Source organism: Amblyraja radiata, chromosome 6 (genome assembly GCF_010909765.2).
Source record: "Amblyraja radiata isolate CabotCenter1 chromosome 6, sAmbRad1.1.pri, whole genome shotgun sequence".
Taxonomy (NCBI): Eukaryota; Metazoa; Chordata; class Chondrichthyes; order Rajiformes; family Rajidae; genus Amblyraja; species Amblyraja radiata.
In genome coordinates this window covers 85,722,203-85,744,443 of record NC_045961.1, presented here as the reverse complement: position 1 = coordinate 85,744,443, position 22,241 = coordinate 85,722,203, and the positions used below count along the sequence as shown (strand labels likewise).

The window sequence follows — 22,241 nt, the reverse complement described above, 5'->3', positions numbered from 1 at the left end:
ACTCCCTCTTAAATATAGCCAATGAACTGGCCTCAACCACATTCTGCGGCAGAGAATTCCAGAGATTCACCACTCTCTGTGTGAAAAATGTTTTCCTCATCTCGGTCCTAAAAGATTTCCCCCTTATCCTTAAACTGTGACCCCTTGTTCTGGACTTCCCCAACATCGGGAACAATCTTCCTGCATCTAGCATGTCCAACCCCTTAAGAATTTTGTAAGTTTCTATAAGATCCCCCCTCAATCTTCTAAATTCTAGCGAGTACAAGCCGAGACTTTCTGCAACTGCAACTTTAATTTACTTTTGCACTTTCAGCACTAAGATCCCCTTTTGATGCTTCCATATAGCGATATAGCGCAGATACAGGTACTTCGGCCCATCCTCCCCATGCCAGCCCATGGAGATGAAGAGTTCTTTGCAAAGTCTTGCTCCACCTGGCGTCCACGAGCTGCTCCAGCGCCTTCAGTGACGTGCTCGACCTGTTGGCATCCGCATGCGCACAGCGCGCAAGGACGGGCCGGAAGTGAGTCCCACATTGAAACGCTCCCCCCACTACACTCCACTGTTGGCGGTGTTCACGTTTCCGTTCCCCCAGGTGGACGGACGGTTCCGGGGCCCGCAGACAATCTCTCTCGGGAGGTAAAAAGAGAGGGGGGAAATGAAATAAAGTGAATAAGTTGCATATGTCCAGGGCTGTGGGTTTACAGAGTGAAGAAGAGATGCTGGTTCTTGCTGAATGACCTGAAGGGGAAGTTGTGTGAGAGGGAGGGGGAGTTATTTGAAATTCCAAAGGTTTCATTCCTCATTGAATGGGCAATGATATGGGGACGTGTTTGCATTTCTCTATCGCCCTTCACATCCTCCGGACGCCCTAAAGTGGTTTACACTTACTGTGTGGATGTTTGCAGAAGCAGCATCACCATCACCAACAACACCATCACCATCACCATCCTGACCCGAAATTCACCTATTATCCATTTTCTCCAGAGATGCTGCCTGCCCGTTAGGTTACTCCAGCATTTTTGTGTCTATCTTAAGCATCTGACCATTTTTAGGTTGTTGATGATGGGATCTAGTTGTGCCCGCATTTGGCTGCCACCTTTAAGGATTTCACCATTGACCCCACTTCAGAAAAGTACTTCATTTGCTTGTGATGTGCTGAAAGGTCCTCTCGAAGTTCGAGGCTTTTATCTTTCTATATGTAATTGCCATTGCAATACAGTGCGATGTGTGCACAAATGTGTACAATTTGCAGACAGCAATATCCCAGAAAAGGCAAAGTGTGGAATGAGCAGGTAATCTCTTACTCTTGGTGTAAAATAATCAATTTTGATCCCTATCTCCCCCCCCCCCCCATATCTTTCCTTGTTTCTCCTGGATGTTGACAGGCAAGATATTGGTTTAATTTGTCGTTGTAAAGTCAGCCCCTTCACATGGAGCAGGACTTCCACAGTACCGTAATGGGGAATCAGCGGACATCCACAGTACCGTAATGGGGAATCAGCGGACATCCACAGTACCATAATGGGGAATCAGCCTGGGTTTTGGAGCTCGTGTTTCGAGTGACTCCGCAATCTTCTCATCAGAAGAAAGGGTGGGCTGAATATTATATTCTGTACATATCTTGTGTGTAGCCAATGATTAAGATCTATTGGCCAGGGATGTTAAGGGCTATAGAAGCAAGGACGCAATGGAGATGGTTCAGATCAACCACAAAATAATTAAATGGTAGATCAGGTTTTGGGGACTGAATGTCGTCCTCTTGAGAGAATATCTCCATGGATGAAAGTTGCCTCTGGGAAAACACCATTATCTAGTGCATGCACCCACGATGTTTAGGGCTTGGAATGAGTCACTGGCAAAGCGTGAGAGCATGGTCTTTTCTAAGGGTTCCCACTCCATCCATCCTGCAGTCTGGAACAAATTACATAATTTCCATGGAACTATCAAAATCTAGGGGCACGATTGATAGTGTAAGGAATTGAAAAGTATTACTTTTCTATTAGATGGACTGAGCCAATTATGTAAAACCACCAGGGATAACTCCACTTGGAACTGACAACTCTGAACATCTATCACCTCTTCATACTGGCCAACATTCCTCTGGACTCTTAGTTTTGTTGTAGCATCTTGCACCAAAACATCGAAAGTACGTTTGGCTCCACAGTTTCTGCTTGATGTACGGAGCTCCTTCAGCTGTTTTTTATTGCTCCATATTCTAGTATCCGCAATCTGATGAACGTTTGAAGGCACTGGGCCTGTACTCGCTGTGGTTTAGATGGATGAAAGGGGACCTTGTTGAAACTCCAAGGTCCATCCCGAGAAACAGCTGCAACCAGGACCGCAAGAAATTGCAGCGAATTGTGGTTGAAGCCCAGGCCATCACACAAACTAACCTCCCTTCTATTAACTCCATTTATACCTCACGCTGCCTCGGCAAGGCCAGCAGAATAATCAAGGACGAGTTGCACTCTAGCCACTCTGTGTTCTCCCCTCTTCCATCAGGCAAAAGGTATAGCAGTGTGAAAACGCACACCACCAGATTCAGGAACAGTTTCTTTTCAACTGTTTTCAGGCAACTGAATCAACCTACCACAACCAGAGGGCAGTGCAGAACTACTATCTATCTCTTTGATGACCCTCGGAATAATCTTGATTGGACTTTGCTGGCTTTACATGGCATTAAATGTTTTTCCCGTATCATGTATCTATACATTTTAAATGGATTGATTGACTGGATAGCACGCAACAAAAGCTTTTCACTGTACCTCGGTACACGTGACAATAAACTAAATTGAACTTACCGAATAGTGAAAGGTCTGGATAGAGTGAATGTGGAGAGGATGATTCCACTAGTGGGAAATGCCATAGCCTCAGAATAAAATGACTACCTTTAGAAAGGAGATGAGGAGGAATGTCTTTAGTTAGCGGGTGGTGAATCTGTGGAATTTATTGCCACAGACGGCTGTGGAGGCCAAGTCAATGGATTTTTCTAAGGCGGAGATTGACAGATTCTTGACTAGTGAGGGTGTCAGGGGTTATTAGACGTAGGCAGAAGAATGGGGTTGAGAGGGAAAGATAGATCAGCCGTGATTGAATGGTGGAGTAGACTTGATGGATTGAATTCTAGTACTCATGAACTTATGGCTCGTGTGTGTTCAGAGTTGCTTTGGGAAGTTGTGACGGAGATGGGGGCAGAGGAATTGACAAGTAATTGTCATGTGACTAAACTTCCAGCAATCAGCAAATCAGAGCTGGGAAATTTACATCCACCAGCATCTTATCTGTCAAACTGTAAATGCCTCATCTTCCTGATCTTCCTGATGTATCTGAACCCTTGTTTTTACAGATCTCATGCTGTTCTTCTCAGGTTATGGATAGCAGGAAGCCAGAGTCACAGATGTGGCCCAGGATTTAGCACAATGCTGCAGAATGAATGGAGCTTGGACTACACTCTACCAGTCCCCCACCTTCCACGTTCTTGGGCAAAAGCTGTTGTTGCTACACTGGCCCTTCTGTGCTTTGGCATCAGTTACAACGGAGACTTTGTCTTCGATGATTCAGAAGCTATAATCAACAATAAGGTATGTGATTAAAATTAATTATCATTAGATTATTTGATAAAAGAAAGAATGATATGGATCGAAATAGTTCCCTTGACCTTATTGTAGTCCTCCATGTTGTGAAACTGCCATCAACATTGCTTAGCCACACTTGAAGTGCTATGTGCTTTACGACTAGGAAAAGGGGAGATGCAGCGAGACCTGGGTGTCATGGTACACCAGTCATTGAAAGTGGGCATGCAGGTGCAGCAGGCAGTGAAGAAAGCGAATGGTATGTTAGCTTTCATAGCAAAAGGATTTGAGTATAGGAGCAGGGAGGTTCTACTGCAGTTGTACAGGGTCTTGGTGAGACCACACCTGGAGTATTGCGTACAGTTTTGGTCTCCAAATCTGAGGAAGGACATTATTGCCATAGAGGGAGTGCAGAGAAGGTTCACCAGACTGATTCCTGGGATGTCAGGACTGTCTTATGAAGAAAGACTGGATAGACTTGGTTTATACTCTCTAGAATTTAGGAGATTGAGAGGGGATCTTATAGAAACTTACAAAATTCTTAAGGGGTTGGACAGGCTAGATGCAGGAAGATTGCTCCCGATGTTGGGGAAGTCCAGGACAAGGGGTCACAGCTTAAGGATAAGGGGGAAATCCTTTAAAACCGAGATGAGAAGAACTTTTTTCACACAGAGAGTGGTGAATCTCTGGAACTCCCTGCCACAGAGGGTAGTCGAGGCCAGTTCATTGGCTATATTTAAGAGGGAGTTAGATGTGGCCCTTGTGGCTAAGGGGATCAGAGGGTATGGAGAGAAGGCAGGTACGGGATACTGAGTTGGATGATCAGCCATGATCATATTGAATGGCGGTGCAGGCTCGAAGGGCCGAATGGCCTACTCCTGCACCTAATTTCTATGTTTCTATGTATAACTCCAGTCACCACGCATTGAGACGGTGCAAGAAATGTTAGTGAAGTTGGTATCAAAACTGCAGGTTTATAACTGTTACTGGATGAACAGACCACATCTCCTCTTCACTTGAGAAGAGAAGATTAAAGACTGAATGGCTTTTGCCAAAGATCTTTAGCATGACCATATGACTTCCTTAACTTAGTACCACAGCCCTTCTGTAAATATGAGTAAATATAGCAGAAAATCCTGGAGAGAGCATATCGGGTAACATCTGTGGAGAGAGAAACAGAGTTAACGTTTCTGACAAAGGCTGGTTGACCCAAAGCTGTTTTTCGGTGTTTGAATATGACGATGGTGAATATATTCCAGAGGAGTCCAACCAGAGCGAAGATCAGACTAGCCTGTGGGGGTTCAGCTGCACAAGAGGAAGGAACAAGAGTCCTAGAGCAGTAATGGTAGGAGACCTGTTAGTGAGAGGAATGGGCAGATGCCTTTGTGGCTGTAGGTGTGAATAGATGATGGTGTGTAACCCCCACCCCCCTCTGGTGCCAGGGCTATGGATGTCACACCACAGGGCAACACTGTGGCGCAACTGGTGGAGCTGCTGCCTCACAGCGCCAGAGACTCGGATTCAATCCTGATCTCAGGTGCTGGCTGCATAGAGTTTGCACGATCTTCCTGTGATCATCTGGGTTTCCTCTGGGTTCTTGGGTTTCCATTAGACTACAAGACGTAGGAGCGGAATTAGTCCATTCAGCCCATCGAGTCTGCTCCGCCATTTGATCATGGCTGATCTATTTTTTCCCTCTCCACCCCATTCTCCTGCCTTCTCTCCATAACCTTTGATGCACTTACTAATCAATCAAATCTTCCCTCCCACATTCCAAAGATGTGCTGGTTTGTACATTTATTGGCCTCTGTAAATTGCCCTTAGTGTGGAGGGAGTGGATGAGAACGAGGGATAACATAGTCCTAGTGTGAAAGGGTGATCGATGGTTGGTGTGGACTCAATGGATTGAAGGGCCAGTTTCCACGCTGTTCTCTGAACTAAACTAAACTAAACCGTTGAAGGGCATTCTGAAGGGAGAGGATAAAAAGCAAGTAGAAACATAGAAACATAGAAAATAGGTGCAGGAGTAGGCCATTCGGCCCTTCGAGCCTGCACCACCATTCAATATGATCATGGCTGATCATCCAACTCAGTATCCTGTACCTGCCTTCCCTCCATACCCCCTGATACCTTTAGCCACAAGCGCCACATCTAACTCCCTCTTAAATATAGCCAATGAACTGGCCTCAACTACCTTCTGTGGCAGAGAGTTCCAGAGATTCACCACTCTGTGTGAAAAATGTTTTTCTCATCTCGGTCCTAAAAGATTTCCCCCTTATCCTTAAACTGTGACCCCTTGTTCTGGACTTCCCCAACATCGGGAACAATCTTCCTGCATCTAGCCTGTCCAACCCCTTAAGAATGTTGTAAGTTTCTATAAGGTCCCCCCTCAATCTTCTAAATTCTAGCGAGTACAAGCCGAGTCTATCCAGTCTTTCTTCATATGAAAGTCCTGAAATCCCAGGAATCAGTCCGGTGAACCTTCTCTGTACTCCCTCTATGGCAAGAATGTCTTTCCTCAGATTTGGAGACCAAAACTGTACGCAATACTCCAGGTGTGGTCTCACCAAGACCCTGTACAACTGCAGTAGAACCTCCCTGCTCCTATACTCAAATCCTTTTGCTATGAAAAGTACTCTGATCAATAAGTCCCGCATGTCCTACATGTGGACCACCAATAATTGCTGCTCCCAACGTACTCTCCCTAGCTTCTAATAATGTTATCATTTACTTTCCCCCAATTTAGTTATTCTCCCCAAGATCCAGATTACACATTTCATATTTTTGACCTCTATCCATATTGCCCCAGTGGATTACCCCTCCAGTACCTCCTCTCTGAGTGCAGCTGTGACATTCTCCCTGATTAGCAATGCAACTCTTCCACCTCTTTAATCTCCCTCTCGATAACATCTGAAACATTGAAATCCTGGAATCCTGAGTTGCCAGCCCTATCCCTCTCTCAACCAAGAATCTGTAATGATCACCATTTCAAGGTTCCATGCACTGATTCAGGCTCTAAGTTTATCAGCATTACCTATAATACTGTTTTCATTGAAATAAACCCATTAGTCTCACCGTGTTCATTAACTTGTCCCTGCCTGTCCTACCTTTCAGACTTGTTCGTCATGATTTCTACCTCCTCATCAGTTGTTTTACTTGCTAAACTGGTTCCCACCTTTTTACTACTCTGGACTAAACCATCCCAATTAACTCCAGCAAACCTCCCTGTATGGATATTGGTTTACCTCCAGTTCAGGTACAACTCACCCTTCTCGTATAAGTCCCACTTATAGTGCCCTCCGTAATGCTTGGGACAAAGCCCCATCATTTATTTATCTTCGTCTCATCTGTCCACAAGACCTTTTATCCAGAACTGTGGTAGATATTTTAAGTAGTTCTTGGCAAACTGTAACCTGGCCATCTTATTTTTGCGGCTAACCAGTGGTTTGCATCTTGCAGTGTAGCCTCTGTATTTCTGTTCATGATGTCTTCTGTGGACAGTGGTCATTGACAAGTCAACACCTGACTCCTGAAGAGTGTTTCTGATCTGCCGGACATGTGTTTGGGGATTTTTCTTTAGTCGAGAGAGAATTCTTCTGTCATCAGCTGTGGAGGTCTTCCTTGGCCTGCCAGTCCCTTTGATTGTTAGTGAGGAAAGTAGTCATAGGTTACAGGATGTGTTGGTAAAATAGGCAGAGCTATGGGAGATGGAATTGAATCCTGGTAAATGTAAAGTGATGTATTTTGGAAGCACCTACAAGGGTAGAATGTACACAATGAATGGTGGGGCCCCAGGGTATTGAATAGAGTGGTCTTAATGTGCAAGTTCAAGGACCCCAAAGATATCAACACAGGTAGATAACGTTGTGAAGAAGGCATATGAGCGTGAGATATTTGCCTTTATTACCCAGAAAATAGAATATAAGAAAGAGGACTTTATAAAATGCCGGTTTTACAATGTTGGAGTCCTGTGCACAATTACATTTGCCACGGTATAGAAAGGATGAGAATGTGCAGAGAAGATTCACAGAATGTTGTGTGGAATAGTTCGGTGTTGAGGAGAAAATGGATACTCCAGGTTTGTTTTCCTTGGACTGGAGGAGGCTGAGGAGAGACCTCATAGAAGTGTATAACATCATGAGGGGCAAAGATAAGGTGGATAGTAGAAAATTGTTCTCATAGCAGAAGTGTTTCAAAAAAGAAGGGGATATTTTAGGGTATAGTGTAAAGGATTTGGAGGGGATCCGAGGAGGAACCTTGTCATCCAGAGGGTGACTGGTAACTAGAGCACACAGGCTGAAGGTAATGGAGGCAGAGACTAATAAATAGACAATAGGTGCAGGAGTAGGCCATTCGGCCCTTCGAGCCAGCACCGCCATTCAATGTGATCTTGGCTGATCATCCCCAATCAGTACACCGTTCCTGCCTTCTCCCCATATCCCCTGACTCCGCTATTTTAAGAGCCCTATCTAGCTCTCTCTTGAAAGCATCCAGGGAATAGTATTTAAGAAGTATCTGGACGAACATTTGAATTGCCAAGGCATAAAAGACTATAAATGCAGGACATGATGGGCCGAAGGGCCTGTTTGGTGCTATAGTCCTCTATGATTCTACGAGATGCTACTTGACTGTTCTCACTATTCTTTATTGTTTGTTTCAAATTCTGCTTTTTTCTTTTTCCTTTTGGAAATAAAGGCCAAAACACTGTTTGATATACAGCATTTTAATTTTCTATGCTTTATGCATCAGCACTCTTGTAACTCTTTACAGTAATATTTAGTAGAATGTTACAATTTTTCTATATAAATCTGTTTTTGTTTTAATTCTCATATCAAAGAAAATAATTCTTCTCATAGCTGAAAATAGACAGGATATATTCCTCAATATTTCTCTCCTTGTGAAGCAGACCTTTTTTAATTCAATTTTTCTATTTTGTTTCCATCTATCTAGAAATTGCTTATGGAATATGGTTCTCTCTGCTCTGGCTCTGAGCTCTGGTATTTTCTCCATAACCCACAGCAACTTCTTTCCTACATTCTCCCTACCCTTACTCATTGATTGGGTGGACTAATTTGTCCTTGTGTTATTTTGTGCCATTTGTTGTAGTGTTCTTTGGGACCTCTTTCTATGGTGAAGATGATATTTAAGTTTAAGATGCTCTTTTGATGACAGCTGCAGAGCTCACAAATCGCTGTTCCTTGGGGCTTATAATAACAAGGAACTGCAGATGCTGTCTTATACCAGAGAAAGACACATATGCCAGATTAATTCAGCAGGTCAGGTAGCATCCACTGATCTGAAGAAGGGTCCCGGCTCAAAACATCACCTGTCCATGTTCTCCCGGGTTGTTGCCTCACCTGCTGAGTTACTCCAGCACTTTTGTGCCTTTCCTTAGGGCTTAATGAAAAAGAGCCTACTTATATTTTACAATTCGTCTTACTTTCTTTCTTTCTTTCTTTCTTTCTTTCTTTCTTTCTTTCTTTCTTTCTTTCTTTCTTTCTTTGGTACACAGGAGACCAATTGCAGTGGCTCTGGTTAGATTTCAAAAGATATTCCTGCAAAGCCTTTAAAGTTATGGATACCATAACAGTGGTGGAGGGATTTAAATCAGCTCACTAAAATGCTGGAATTGGCAAACAATGGAGACAGGAAGTGTAGCTATGCTGGATGAAGTTAAGGAGAAAAGGATTGCCAAGGGTTTGGCCTAACAAAATAATATAGCGGAATCACAGTGAGAAAGGATGTTGCTGAACTCTCATCGGAAAGAGGAGGAGGACTTCTTCAAAGTAGACATACCTTGAGAAGATTTGCAGTGGAGCGGACAAAATGTGTAGGAAAGAACTGTAGATGCTGGTTTAAATCGAAGACAGACATAAAATGCCTCAGAAGGCAGTGGAGGCCAATTCTCAGGATCTTTTCAAGCGAGAAATAGTTAGAGCTCTTAAAGATAGCGGAGTCAAGGGATATAGGGAGAAGGCAGGAACGGGGTACTGATTGTGGATGATCAGCCATGATCACAGTGAATGGCGGTGCTGGCTTGAAGAGCCGAATGGCATACTCCTGCACCTATTGTCTATTGTCTATTTTCTAACTCAGCGGAGGTACACAAAAATGCTGGAGAAACTCAGCGGGTGCAGCAGCATCTATGGAGCGAAGGAGAGAGGCAACGTTTCGGGCCGAAACCCTTCTTCAGACTAACTCAGCGGGACAGGGCTTCATTTCTGGAGAGAAGGAATGGGTGACGTATCGGGTCTGAAGAAGGGTCTCGACCCGATACGTCACCCATTCCTTCTCTCCAGAGATGCTGCCTGTCCCGCTGAGTTACTCCAGCATTTTGTGTCTATCTTCGATTTAACCCAGCATCTGCAATTCTTTCCTACACAAAATAACACAGTGTCTTTATAAGAAAGGGTAAGTGATATGTTGATCATTTTTTGACATTTCTTTCCTGTGTCAGGACCTTAGACCAGAAACCTCACTTGGCCATCTCTGGGAACATGACTTCTGGGGAACTAATCTCATTAGCAATACCAGTCACAAATCCTACCGGCCACTTACGGTGCTTACATTCAGGTAAGTCTCTGTGTTATTGTGTGAAGGGGCATGGTCCATTTGTATAATTTCCCTTGTACCTGCAATCTGTGATCTATCCCTTTCGGCAACTCGATTTTGATGAGATATCTCTTTGGCTTTGTAGATATATGTGTTGGAAATTAATACCTTGGCATGAATTATATTGTTGGGATAAAGTATGCACTCTGCACTTGCCATTGTTCTGAATTTGGTATTTAACTGGGGATTGTCCTTATGTATAGCAATAATCTTACTGATCTGTGTGCAAAAAATGAATTACATGGTACCTGATACACATAATAATAAAAGAACCATTGAAGTGATCAGAAATCTAACTCTGGAACTGGCATATGCTCAGTTAAACAGGAATCAGGTTCAGGAATCCGTCAATAAACAAATTTAAACCGCAGATGCGGGAAATCTGAAATAAAACAGAAAATGTGGGAAGTACTTAGCAGGTCAGGTAGCATCTGTGGAAGAGCAGACCATTAGCTTTTCAGTTCAAAGACCCTTCATCAGAGTTGGAACCCAGGTTGTATTGCTCGTCCGAGAGCTTTGTTGTACCAGTGGGCCATTATGAAACTGTACTCCAAGCCACATTCAGCTCTGATGTTTCACTGCTAGATTAAGCAGGGAATGCATGGGCTGGTGTATTTAGTTGAATTTTTAACGGTGTGATGAGACTGAATCAAGTTTACCAGCCCAGAAAATTTAATTATCTCAAGTTTATAGTTTCATTCATTCAGATTCCATTTGTTCTTGGAGCATTAAAACAAAATCTTTTTATTTTGCCAGCTTTTATTAATCCCATGTTTCACTATTTTTATTACATTTTCCACACATGATTTGGTACTTATCCAAACCTACATTTCCCAGTTTGCATTCTCAGCTGCATGACATAAAAGTGTAATATGGTAACAACTATGCATTTTGTTGTAGAAGTGAAGTTTAATACACAGATGTTAACAGACTGCATATTTAACACACAACAGAGGGCACATTTATATTCTTGCATCACTCAGTAAGGATTGTCTTACGCCACTGGTTGAAGAGCCTGACTGCACCCATGTCCCCTATATAGATCACCACAATGTTTTAGACTGTTGATGTTAGCAAGGTGCTTTTTGAGAGCCCACAGAAAGTATCAGGGCAGTTGTAAGTTTTATAGAAACCGTCTTCCCAAGTCCCCTTTGTCCCTTATAACAGTTTGGCTCTGCAAATTACAACACAAATGATGAGAATAACATAACCAAATACTGTATGTTTATTCAGGTTTTTTAAAAAAAAGACACAGTGCTGGAGTAACTCAGCACTTCATGCAGAATCACTGGAGAACTTGGATAGGTGACGTTTTTGGTTTGGACCCTTCTTCAGACTGATGAAGGCTCCTGACCCGAAACATAACGCATCCATGTTCTACAGAGATGCTGCCTGATCCGCCGAGTTATTCAAGTACTTTGTGCCTTTTGTTTTGTAAATCAGAGTTTTGAATTCACCTTCTACTTGTACTAGAAGTATTCTTGCCACTATTAGAAATCATTTAAATGATTCTATTTTTAGATCACCTAAACTATTCCAATTGTAGTCTCCTGGGTTAACTGATGTGTACTAATCTTTTTTGAATATAAATATAAACAGAAAATGCTATAAACACTCTACAGGCAGCAATGGAAATAGAAACATTAACACTGTTTCATGTTCAAGTCCCTTGATCTTGGACCTGAAACATTAACTCTTTCTCCTTCCACAGATGCCCCCTGACTTGCTGAGAGTTTCCAGCATTTTCTTTTATTTGATTTTATCTGCAGTTTTGGGATTTTCCCTCCAATAATATGATTTTTAAAAGCACCTATAGTTTGACCGATCGATGACTTATTTGAATACAACAATGATATCCATACCTTCTGTCCTTCATATTGTTCATTGGTGTGGCATTTGATCAATTCTTGATTGACCCTTATACCATGTATCCTCATCAAGTCAACTTTATTTGTCACATACACATACAAGATGTACAGTGAAATGAAAGTGGCAATGCTTGCGGGATTGTGCAAAGCAACATACCAGAACAGAACAGAACCGAACCAGTATTTACATTAAAAAAGAAGACACAACAGTATGTACACCCTGGTGAGATCAGAGTTTACAGTCCTGATGGCCTGTGGGAAGAAACTCCGTCTCATCCTCTCTGTTTTTCTGCATGACAGCGGAGCCGCTTTCCTGACCGTAGCAGCTGGAACAGTCCGTTGCTGGGGTAATAGGGGTCCTTCATGATCTTGTTATCTTGTTGTGAAGGCCTGTCATCCATAGTAAACTGTTTGTCCTAAATAGGGCAGTGACCGGACTCGTATGCCAATAGTTCCCTTGTGAATTGTGAACATTTTTTCAAGCGTATTCTGCAGTATTCTGAATAGTTTTTATTCATGTTCAGTATTTGGAAGTTATCAGGACAGCACCACAGCATATGCCACTCACTGTTCAGTATTTCCAGTATGAATCCACATGGTTAAAGCAATTGTAAATTTGTTTCCTCAGATTTAATACTAAAAGTGCATTATATATGGCTTAATGTTGAACTCCTGTGGTAAATTTTGTTCTCTTGACCACAGCGGAGCTGAAGTTAATAAGTGGAATAAAATATTCAGCTGCTGCTGTTCTAAACACTTAACATATAGGATGAAGGATGGAATTCTACCTTCTATTATAATGTGGGTTTGTTGCTCTAGACTTTGTGTCTAGGCAGCATTATGAGTGTCAGTGTTTTTAATCATTTTTGGTATTTGGTTGTCGCTAGCAAGACCCATATTTATTGCCCATAGCTAATGGCTCTTGAGGAGATAATGGTGAGCAACCCTTTTGAACCATTTCTGGAGAAGGAATGCCTGGCCCATGATCGCTCAAAGTAGAGAAGTTTTCAGGAAAGTACTTAAGACTTCCTTTTCATGCATCGGGAGCACAGAGACGCCCAGCGAAAATGATACAAGGGGTGCATCCCCTTTATAAACTACCTACATATCCACCCCAGCAGGATCCTCCTGCCCAAGCTCTGAGAAAGTCTGCGGTTCCCACAATGGCCACGTCATAACCCACAAAATTGGTGGAAACAAATCAAACTCAATCTCGAGGGACTGCCTGAGAAGCAAGTGGAAGTAGTTATTCCAAGAGTACTGTTGGAGGGTGTTCCAGGATTTAGACCCAGTGACAATGAAAGACTGGAGTTATATCTATCTATCTATTATTATATAAAACTCTGTGGCTGCCGCCTGCTGGCCGGCTGCCTTTCTGCCTTTCGATTCGTTCCATCGTGTGATGTCACAATGCCCAATACTCGCAGATGTCCAATCGGAATGGCCGATGCTCGCAGATGTCCAATCGGAATGGATCCATTTACATGTACGGCTGCCGGCTGCATTTCTTCCTTTGATTCCTTGCCACACCGAATCCAGACGCACAATCGCCGAGATCTTTTCCATTTCGGTAGAGATTTCACTTTTCTTTCTGTATCCGCTCCTCATTACATTTCGTCGTGTTTAAGTACACCTTTTTAATCAAATCCTTCTCCCCCCCCACCCCCCAATATTTCAAAAATAAACTGGCTTCTCACCCATAGAAGCAGCCATTTCGGTAGACATTTCACTTTTCATTCCAACTATCCACTCCTCATTAGATTTCGTTATGTTTATGTCTACATTTTTCATTAAATCCTTCTCCCCCCCCCCCCCCCCCCCACTCACTCATTTTGTCGCCTCCTGCTGGCCAGCGACCATAACGGCTGCTGGCGCCTGCATCTCGCCTCAAAGACGCCATTTAAAACCAGCCGCACTGCTCATTCCTGAGCCGCTTGAGTTGGAGGACCACGTCTCCCGTGGGGGCTACGGGTAGGGAACGGCTGCGTTGGGGGAGCAGACCCAACGGGTCTGCCCTTGGTCTAGTATATTACTAAATCTCTGTTCTTGACCGCTTTTGGCCTTCTGTGCTGCGATTTCAGAAAGAACGCCGCCACCTACGGCCGTCATTTTTGGCCATCTCGCTCAGAGCCCCCCTCCGCCACATGTGAGCCGAGGATTTTTCCCGTCGATGAAAAATGACAGAGATATTAATGTTTTTACAAAATTCCCCATTCTCTCTGCTGCCCCTGCTGGAGGGAGGGGGAGGGACTATAAAACCAGGAAGTGGTGTGCCTCAATCAGTCTCTGCAAGTGGTGTGCCTCAATCAGAGCTCTGAATAACACTGCACAAATGTCCACAGCTGTCAGTACCCATAATGTGGTTTGAAAATAAAAATATGGTTAGTTTGAGGGGGGAAAAGCACTGCCTGCAAATGGTTGTTTGGGTTGAAGTAAAAAGGCACCCTCTCTCTCCCCTCCTTCTCTCCCCACTTCTCTCCCCACTTCTCTCTCTCCCTATCCCTCTCTCTCTCTCCCCCCCTGTCTCTCTCCCTTTCTCTCTCTCTCTCTCCCCCCCTCCTCTCTCTCCCCCCCTCCTCTCTCTCCCCCCCTCCTCTCTCTCCCCCCCTCCTCCCCCCCCCCCCCCCTCTCTCTCCCCCCCTCCTCTCCCTCCCCCCCTTCCCCCCGCTCCCCCCTTCCTCTCTCGCCCCCCTCCTCTCTCTCCCCCCCTCCTCTCTCTCCCCCCCTCCTCTCTCTCCCCCCTCCTCTCTCTCCCCCCTCCTCTCTCTCCCCCCTCCTCTCTCTCCCCCCTCCTCTCTCTCCCCCTCCTCTCTCTCTCCCCTCCTCTCTCTCCCCCCTCCTCTCTCTCCCCCCCTTCTCCCTCCTCTCCTCCCTTTACTCCTCCCTCCCCCCCTCCTCTCCTCTCTCCCCCTCTCTCCTCGTCCCCCCCCCTCCCTCTCCTCTCCTCCCCCCCCCCCTCTCCTCCCCCCCTCCCTCTCCTCCCCCCCTCCCTCTCCTCTCTCCTTCCCTCTCCTCTCTCTCTCTCCCCCCCTCTCTCCCCCCCCCCCCTCTCCCCCCCTCCCTCTCCTCTCCTCTGCCCCTTCCCTCTCTGCCCTCACTCTCTAACCCCGCCCCCCCCCCCCTCTCTAGATGTGACTGCAAGTTGGGGGCTATGCATCAGTAGATAGGGTGGTTATGGGGTAAAAGGAGCAAATTAATAATAATATAATATCAAGGGGTGTAATTAGCGTGAGTGCAGGGGGGGGGGGGGGGGGATAGTTAGTGTGTGTGACGCTGCATGCCGCCTCCCCCCCCACAACCGCACGTTGGGGGAACAGACCCAACGGGTCTGCACTTGGTCTAGTATATATATATAAATCAGGGTGGTGCATGACTTGAAAGAGAACCTCCAGGAGGCACCCAATGCTCTTGTCCTTAGTGATAGACAGCATGGTTTTGGGGGGTGCTTTCAGACTGGCCTGGGTGAGTAACTCTAGGGAATTTGGTAAATGATCCACTCTGCAACCACTGTGTGCTGGTGGCGGAGGGGATGAATATATCTTCAGATGGTGGATGGGTGTAGAAGTGCTCAATCTTAGTATTTATCATCCAATCTAGACCTTATTTAGGTTATGACAACAGGCAGTTTTCACACACATTGTTCCAACCAAGTTATATTTTACAAAATGACCTTTTGAAGAGCAAAAGTAGGTTGCTGCTTGCAAACAAATCATTTGAATAATTTGTTTTTGTTGAAATTATTTCCCACTGTAATGTATAGTTGTTTCATTATTGGTAGCTAATCTCAGCTACTACACTAAGAAAAGTAATTATTTGCAATGATAAGGGGGATCAGCCTGTGTGCTTAATAATGTGCTCAAATCCTCAGTGCAGAGTGGATTAGAAAGGTAATTTGCGTGGTAGGTACCACATGCTGGTTAATTGTGTGGATAAAGGATTAGTTACTTTATTATTTTTCTATGAGTATGACGTTTGCATGGTAATTCAAATATCACTGTAACTTAATTGATGCATGTGACAATAAATGTGAACTTGATTTATTACAGAATATTTCCAGGCTCTCATGTAAAAATGTAGAAAATTGCCTGATGTTCTTTATCTCTAAGGCCAGTTTGCTAATTTGGAGAATGGCTAAAACATCAGGAAAAAACATTACTACATCAAGTCAATGTGGTTAAACACTTTTGTGTGCGGAGTATATGACTCGTGTTTACTTTAGTTTGGTCTATTATTATTGTCACGTGTGCGGAGGTGCAGTTTAAAGCTTTTTTTTTTAATATAAATTTATTTATTAGAAGTACATTACATTACGAAAGTACAAGCCAAATATATCTTGTTACATTTATTGTACCACTTCATTTTTTAAGCTTTAAAAAGAGAGAAATAAAGAAAGTAAAGAAAGTGAGAGAAAGGTGTGATATTGTGAAAGAGTGATCGAAAAGAAAGACCCATTGAGCAAAGAGTTAGGGGAAAAAGTTAAGAAATAGGCCAAAGAAAAGAAGAAAAAGAAAAAGAAACAAAAGCTCTATTATGAAGTTGCGTGTTATCTAGTGAGTGGAAAGACTGCAAGATTACAATCAATCCGTCCATAGTGTTTGCACAGGATAAAGGGAATAACATTTTGTGCAAAATAAAGCCCAGTAAAGTCCGATTACAGATTGTCCGAAGGTCTCCAATGAGGTAGATGGTAGGTCAGGACCGCTTTCTATTTGTTGATAGGATGGTTCAGTTGCCTGATAATAACTGGGAAGAAACTCTCACTGAATCTGGAGGTATGCATGTTCACACTTCCGTATCTCTTGCCTGATGGAAGAGGGGAGAAGAGGGAGTGACCAGGGTGAGACGCATCCTCGATTATGCTGCTGAGGCAGTGTGAAGTGCAGATGGAGTCAATGGAAGGGAGTTTAGTTTGCCTGATGGTCTGAGCTGTGTCCACAATTCCCTGCAATTTCTTGCTGTGTTGGATGGAGCTGTTCCCAAACCATGCTGTGATGCATCCCGATAAAATGCTTTTTACAGCACATCTGTAGAAGTTAGTGAGAAGCCGAACTTCTTGACTTTTCTAAGGAAGTAGAGACATTGGTGCACTTTCTTGGCCATTACTTCAATATAGCTGGTCCAGGACAAGTTGCTGGTGATATTTACTCCTAGGAACTTAAAGCTTTCAACCATCTTTACCTCAGTGCTGTCAATGTATGGGGTATGTGTACCACTTCACTTCAGTGTCTGTTTATTCAATACCCAGGGCTTTTTAAGATATACCAAGTGTGTGGTTCTCACAGTCAAAGTCAATTTTATTCGTCACATGCAGTGAAATTAATTTGCCAGCAGCGATACACTTAAAAAGAACACACAATACACAATAAGATTAAACACAAACATCAACCACAGCATTCTTCACTGTGGTGGAAGGCACAAAGTTCAGCCAGTCCTCCTCCTTTGTTCACCCGTGGTCGGGGCCATGAATCCTCCGTAGTCGCCGCTACGGACGGCCCGATGTACAGGCCCTCTCGTCGGGATGATCCAAACTCCGACGTCAGGTCGGGCGAATACACTCCACGGCTTGGAGTGCCCGAATTGGCAGAAGTCCAAGCAAGATTTGGTCAATAGCCTTGGTTGAATGCCTGTGTAGTTTCAACTGGTAGCATAACAGGAGAGTTCGAGTAGACTAGGCCTATACTATCTAAGTTAAGAATAAGAAGTGATGTCTTTGACACTTACAAAATTCTGATGGGGGTGACAGGCTGCATGCAGGGAGAGTGTCCCACTACATTGAGTTTGAAATCTGGGGTCACAATCTCAAAATAAGGTGGATGCCATTTAACACTAGATGAGTAGAAAGTTCTTCATTCAGAAACTGGTGAATCTTTGGAATTCTCTACCCCAGATTACTGTGGACTCTCCGTCATTGAGTTAATCAAAATAGATGAACAGATTTCTAGATAGTAAGGGAATAAGAAAGACTGCATTGCAGTAGAAGATTAGCCATGATTTTGAAGAATGACTTGGCAGACACAAAGGGTCGACGAGTCTCTCTTACTCTTATTTTGTACGTTATCTTCATATAAATGAAGAGTTGAAGAGTATAATGTAACTATACATCAGCGCATCCTAACATACAGTGTAGTTTGATGTGCCTAAATTTTATATGTGTCATATTTTCTTCTTTCTTAGGTTGAACTATCTTGTGGCTGGAGGATTACACCCGATTGGATTCCATGTAGTCAACATCGCATTGCACAGTATGATTTCTGTCATGACACTGGATGTGTTCTCTGTACTTCTGGGTGGTCTCGTACATGATGGGCAAGGACAGCTGCTCAATAAGGCACCAAAAGCATCCTTTCTCGCTGCTATGCTCTTTGCTATTCATCCAGTACACACTGAAAGTGTAAGTCTTGTCATTTCAAAGCATGTTTAAAATTGCTTATAAGTGTGAGGCAGGTAGGGTCACATTAGTTTAAATCGCTCACTCGGTAGTGTTTGGGTCTATCACTGGTACTGCACGTTTTATATTTCAGGTTAGCAATCCGGTCATCTAATGGGAAGTCTGAAGAAGGTTCTGACCCGAAAGGTTATCTGTCCATTCCCTCCAGACAAAGTACAACCTGTGTTTCTTTTATTAAGAAAGGCAGTTTTCAATTTATCTTCTTTAGTTGTCCCAAGATGCTTTATTAGAAAAATTATGAAAATAATGTGGAGCTTCATTATGAAGTGTACAGGTAATAGATTCATGCTTGTTTATGGAGGGATAGATTTTAAGGAGGACTCTAAAAAACAGGAGAAGGATTTGGAGAGAAATTCCAGGCATAGAATTATGCAGCATGGAAGCAGGCCCTTTTAGCCCAAGTCGTTCATGCCGACCAAGATGTTCCAGCTAAGCTTGTCCCATTTGCCTGCATTTGATCCATATCCGACTGAACCTTTCCTATCCATGCATCTATTAAGATCCTAGATGCTAGGTAGTCAAAGAACAGTTGCGAGTGAGGGAGAGGTTAAGGAGATCAGAAATGGATGGGATTACATTTGATGGAGATTTGTTTGAGTGGAAGAGATAGCAGAGATCGGGAAGTACCAGGCATTGAGGGATTTAAATGTAGAGTAAGTATTTTGAAATGGAGCCATTGCTACACAGGGAGCCAGTGAAGATCAGTGAGCAGATGGTGAATAGACATCGTGGGAATTCGGACATGGGCAGCAGATCTTGTGATAAGTTGAAGGCTACGGAGAGTGGACGATGGAAAGCCTGACAAGATGGCGCACACCACATTGATCACCTTACATTGGCAAGAGCGGAACTCATTCATCTCTTTGATTTGTCTCCTCTAGGTTGCTGGGATTGTTGGCAGAGCAGATCTGCTCTGTGCTCTGTTCTTTCTATTGTCCTTCATCAGCTACTGTAAAGCCTTCAGAAAATGTAGGTAGAATTGTTTTGTGGATTTATTTGTAAAATGCATGTGCCACACACTGGAGGTCACTGTGTACTTCTAAACTAGTGAAGTAGACTTGGTAATCTGGGCATGAAAGATATGGGATTGAGACAGAGAGCAAGAGTGGGTGGCACATGAATGTTGCAACAAACAGGAATGTTTCATGCTGTGGTAGTTGTAAAATCTGAATTAAGGCCAATTAATGCATTTTATTTTATTCCAGATGATGTGGCTGCAGAGTTTTCCCTTTGTTGGATCTTTGCCAGCTTGTTGTTATGTGCAGTTGCAATGCTTTGCAAGGAGCAGGGTATCACAGTGCTGGTGAGAAAATACGTTGCTTATAGTGGTAAACAGTCGTTCCGCTTTTGCTGATATCTGTGCTATTGTTCGAGTTTAATTAACATTAGGTTTCCTTCTGCATTCACAGGGTGTGAACATAGTGTTTGATGCACTTGTAGTCTGCAAAATGGATATCTTGCAGCTAGGTGTGACTCTGTTAGGAAAAGACAAAACATCTGAGGTAAGACTTGATTCTTTTTATATAGCACCTATTGTAATCTATTCAAGATACCCAATATACGTTAGTTCAGTTTAATTTATTGTCAAGTGTACCGAGGTACAGTGAAAAGCTTTTTGTTGCGTGCTAACCAGTCAGCAGAAAGCCAATACATGATTACAATCGATTCATTTACAGTATATAGATACATGATAATGTTTAGTGCAAGGTAAAGCCAGCAAAGTCCGATCAAGGATAGTCCGAGGATCATCAAAGAGGCAGATTCAGCATTGCTCTCTGGTTGTAGTCGGATGATTCAGTTGCCTGATAACAGCTGGGAAGAAACTATCCCCGAATCTGGTGGCGTGTGTTTTCACATTTCTATTCCTTTTGCCTGATGGGAGCGGGAAGAAGAGGGAGTGGCCTGGGTGCGACTCGTCCTTGATTATGCTGCTAGCCTTGTTGAGGCAGCGTGAGGTAGATGAAGTCAGTGGAAGGGAGGTTGGTTTGTGTGATGGTCTGGGCTGCGTCCACAATTCGCTGCAAATACTTGCGGTCTTGGATGGAGTTATTCCGATAAAATGCTTTCTATGGTGCATCTGTAGAGGTTGGTGAGAGTTGTAGGGTACATGCCAAACTTCCAAAGTCTTCTAAGGAAGTAGAGGCGAGTTGCTGTGCTTTCTCGGTCATTGCTTCTCTATGGGTGGTCCAGGAGAAGATGTTGGTGATATTGACTCCTAAGAATTTGAATTTTTCAACTATCTCTACTTCGGCAACATCAATGCAAACTGGGGTATGTGGACCGCTTCACTTCCTGAAGTCGATCACTACCTCCTTTGTCTTGCTGACATTGAGAGAAAGGTTGTTGTCTTGACACCAGGTCACGAGGTTCTCAATCTCCTTCCTGTACTCCGTCTCATCAGTATTTGATATCTTGCCCACAATGGTGGTGTCGTCTGCAAACTTGAAAATGGAATTAAATTTGTACATGGCTACACAGTCGTGAGTGTACAAGGAGTAAAGAAGGGGGCTGAGAACCCATCCTGGTGGAGACAACGTGTTGAGGATTATCGTGGAGTTTGATTTGTCCCCTATCCTCACTGATTGGGGTCTGTTGGTCAGGAAGTCGAGGATCCAGTTGCAGAGATGAGTGTTGACACCAAGTCCCGCTAATTTGGTGATCAGCTTGGATGGAGGTAATGGTATTAAAGGCAGAGCTGTTGTCTATGAGTAGGTGTCTCTCTTATCCAGTTGTTCTAGGGATGAGTGTAGGGCTAGGACGATGGATTAATCCGTGGTCCTGTTGTGGCGGTAGGCGAACTGTAGTGGATCATGGCCGCTGGGTAGACTGGAGTTAATGCATTCCATAACTAGCCTCCTAAAACATTTCATGATGGTGGATGTCAAGGCCACTGGACGGTAGTCATTTAGGCCTTGCTTTTCTTTGGGACTGGGATAATGGTGGTCTTCTTGAAGCAGGTGGATGCCTCAGAACGGGGTGTGGAGAGATTAAAGATGTTCGCGAATACTCCCACTAGCTGGTCCGCACAGCTACTGACATGGCCAGGAACTCCGTCTGGGCCAGCTGCAGGATCCAGTTGCAGACAATGGTGCTGAGTCCTAGGTTCAATAGACAATAGGTGCAGGAGTAGGCCATTTGGCCCTTCGAGCAAACACTGTCATTCATTATGATCATGGATGATCATCCACAATCAGTACCCCACTTTCTTTAAGAGCTCTATCTCTCTTGAAAACATCCAGAGAATTGGCCTCCACTGCCTTCTGAGGCAGAGAATGGTGATAAAAATTGGTTGGAATTATGGTGTTGAAGACAGAGACACAGTCAATAAATAGGAATCTAACGCCGGTGTCCTTGTATTCCATATGTTCCAGGGATTAATATATGGCTAGGGAGATGGTGGCTGTCATGGACCTGTTGTGGTGTAGACGACTTGCAGTGAATCATGGCTGTCTGTGTGGCTGGAGTGCACCATGATTAGTCTCTTGTAGCTCTTCACAATGGTTGATATCCGAGCCACCAGGTGATAGTCATTAAGACACGTTACCTTGGTTTTCTTTGGCACCGGGCTCATAATAGTCTTCTCAAAGCAGGTGGGACCCTCAGTCTGGAGTAGGCAGAGGTTAAAGGTGTTTGTGAATACTTCTGCCAGCTGGTCCACACAGGTTCTGAGGGACTCTATCCAGTCCAGTCGTTTTCCATGGGTTCACTCACAAAAAGGCCAATCTGGGTTCAGGTGCACC

At 43.9% G+C, this 22,241-nt stretch overlaps 1 protein-coding gene across 3 annotated transcripts in view; it reads left to right on the top strand.

The window, feature by feature from the left end:
• Nucleotides 1-564: 564 nt before the first annotated feature.
• tmtc4 (transmembrane O-mannosyltransferase targeting cadherins 4) overlaps nucleotides 565-22,241 on the top strand; it is a 40,285-nt gene continuing 18,608 nt past the window's right edge. Inside the window, exons 1-7 of one of the 3 annotated variants that reach the window (XM_033023099.1) lie at nucleotides 565-637; nucleotides 3,348-3,582; nucleotides 10,031-10,146; nucleotides 18,228-18,444; nucleotides 19,383-19,470; nucleotides 19,707-19,804; nucleotides 19,911-20,003. In XM_033023099.1, the coding sequence (XP_032878990.1) occupies nucleotides 3,421-3,582; nucleotides 10,031-10,146; nucleotides 18,228-18,444; nucleotides 19,383-19,470; nucleotides 19,707-19,804; nucleotides 19,911-20,003 (774 nt within the window). In that variant the 5' untranslated portion in view covers nucleotides 565-637; nucleotides 3,348-3,420. Of the gene's footprint in view, nucleotides 638-999; nucleotides 1,294-3,347; nucleotides 3,583-10,030; nucleotides 10,147-18,227; nucleotides 18,445-19,382; nucleotides 19,471-19,706; nucleotides 19,805-19,910; nucleotides 20,004-22,241 lie in introns of those variants that run through there. The other 2 variants (XM_033023100.1, XM_033023098.1) reach the window with 2 other exon arrangements.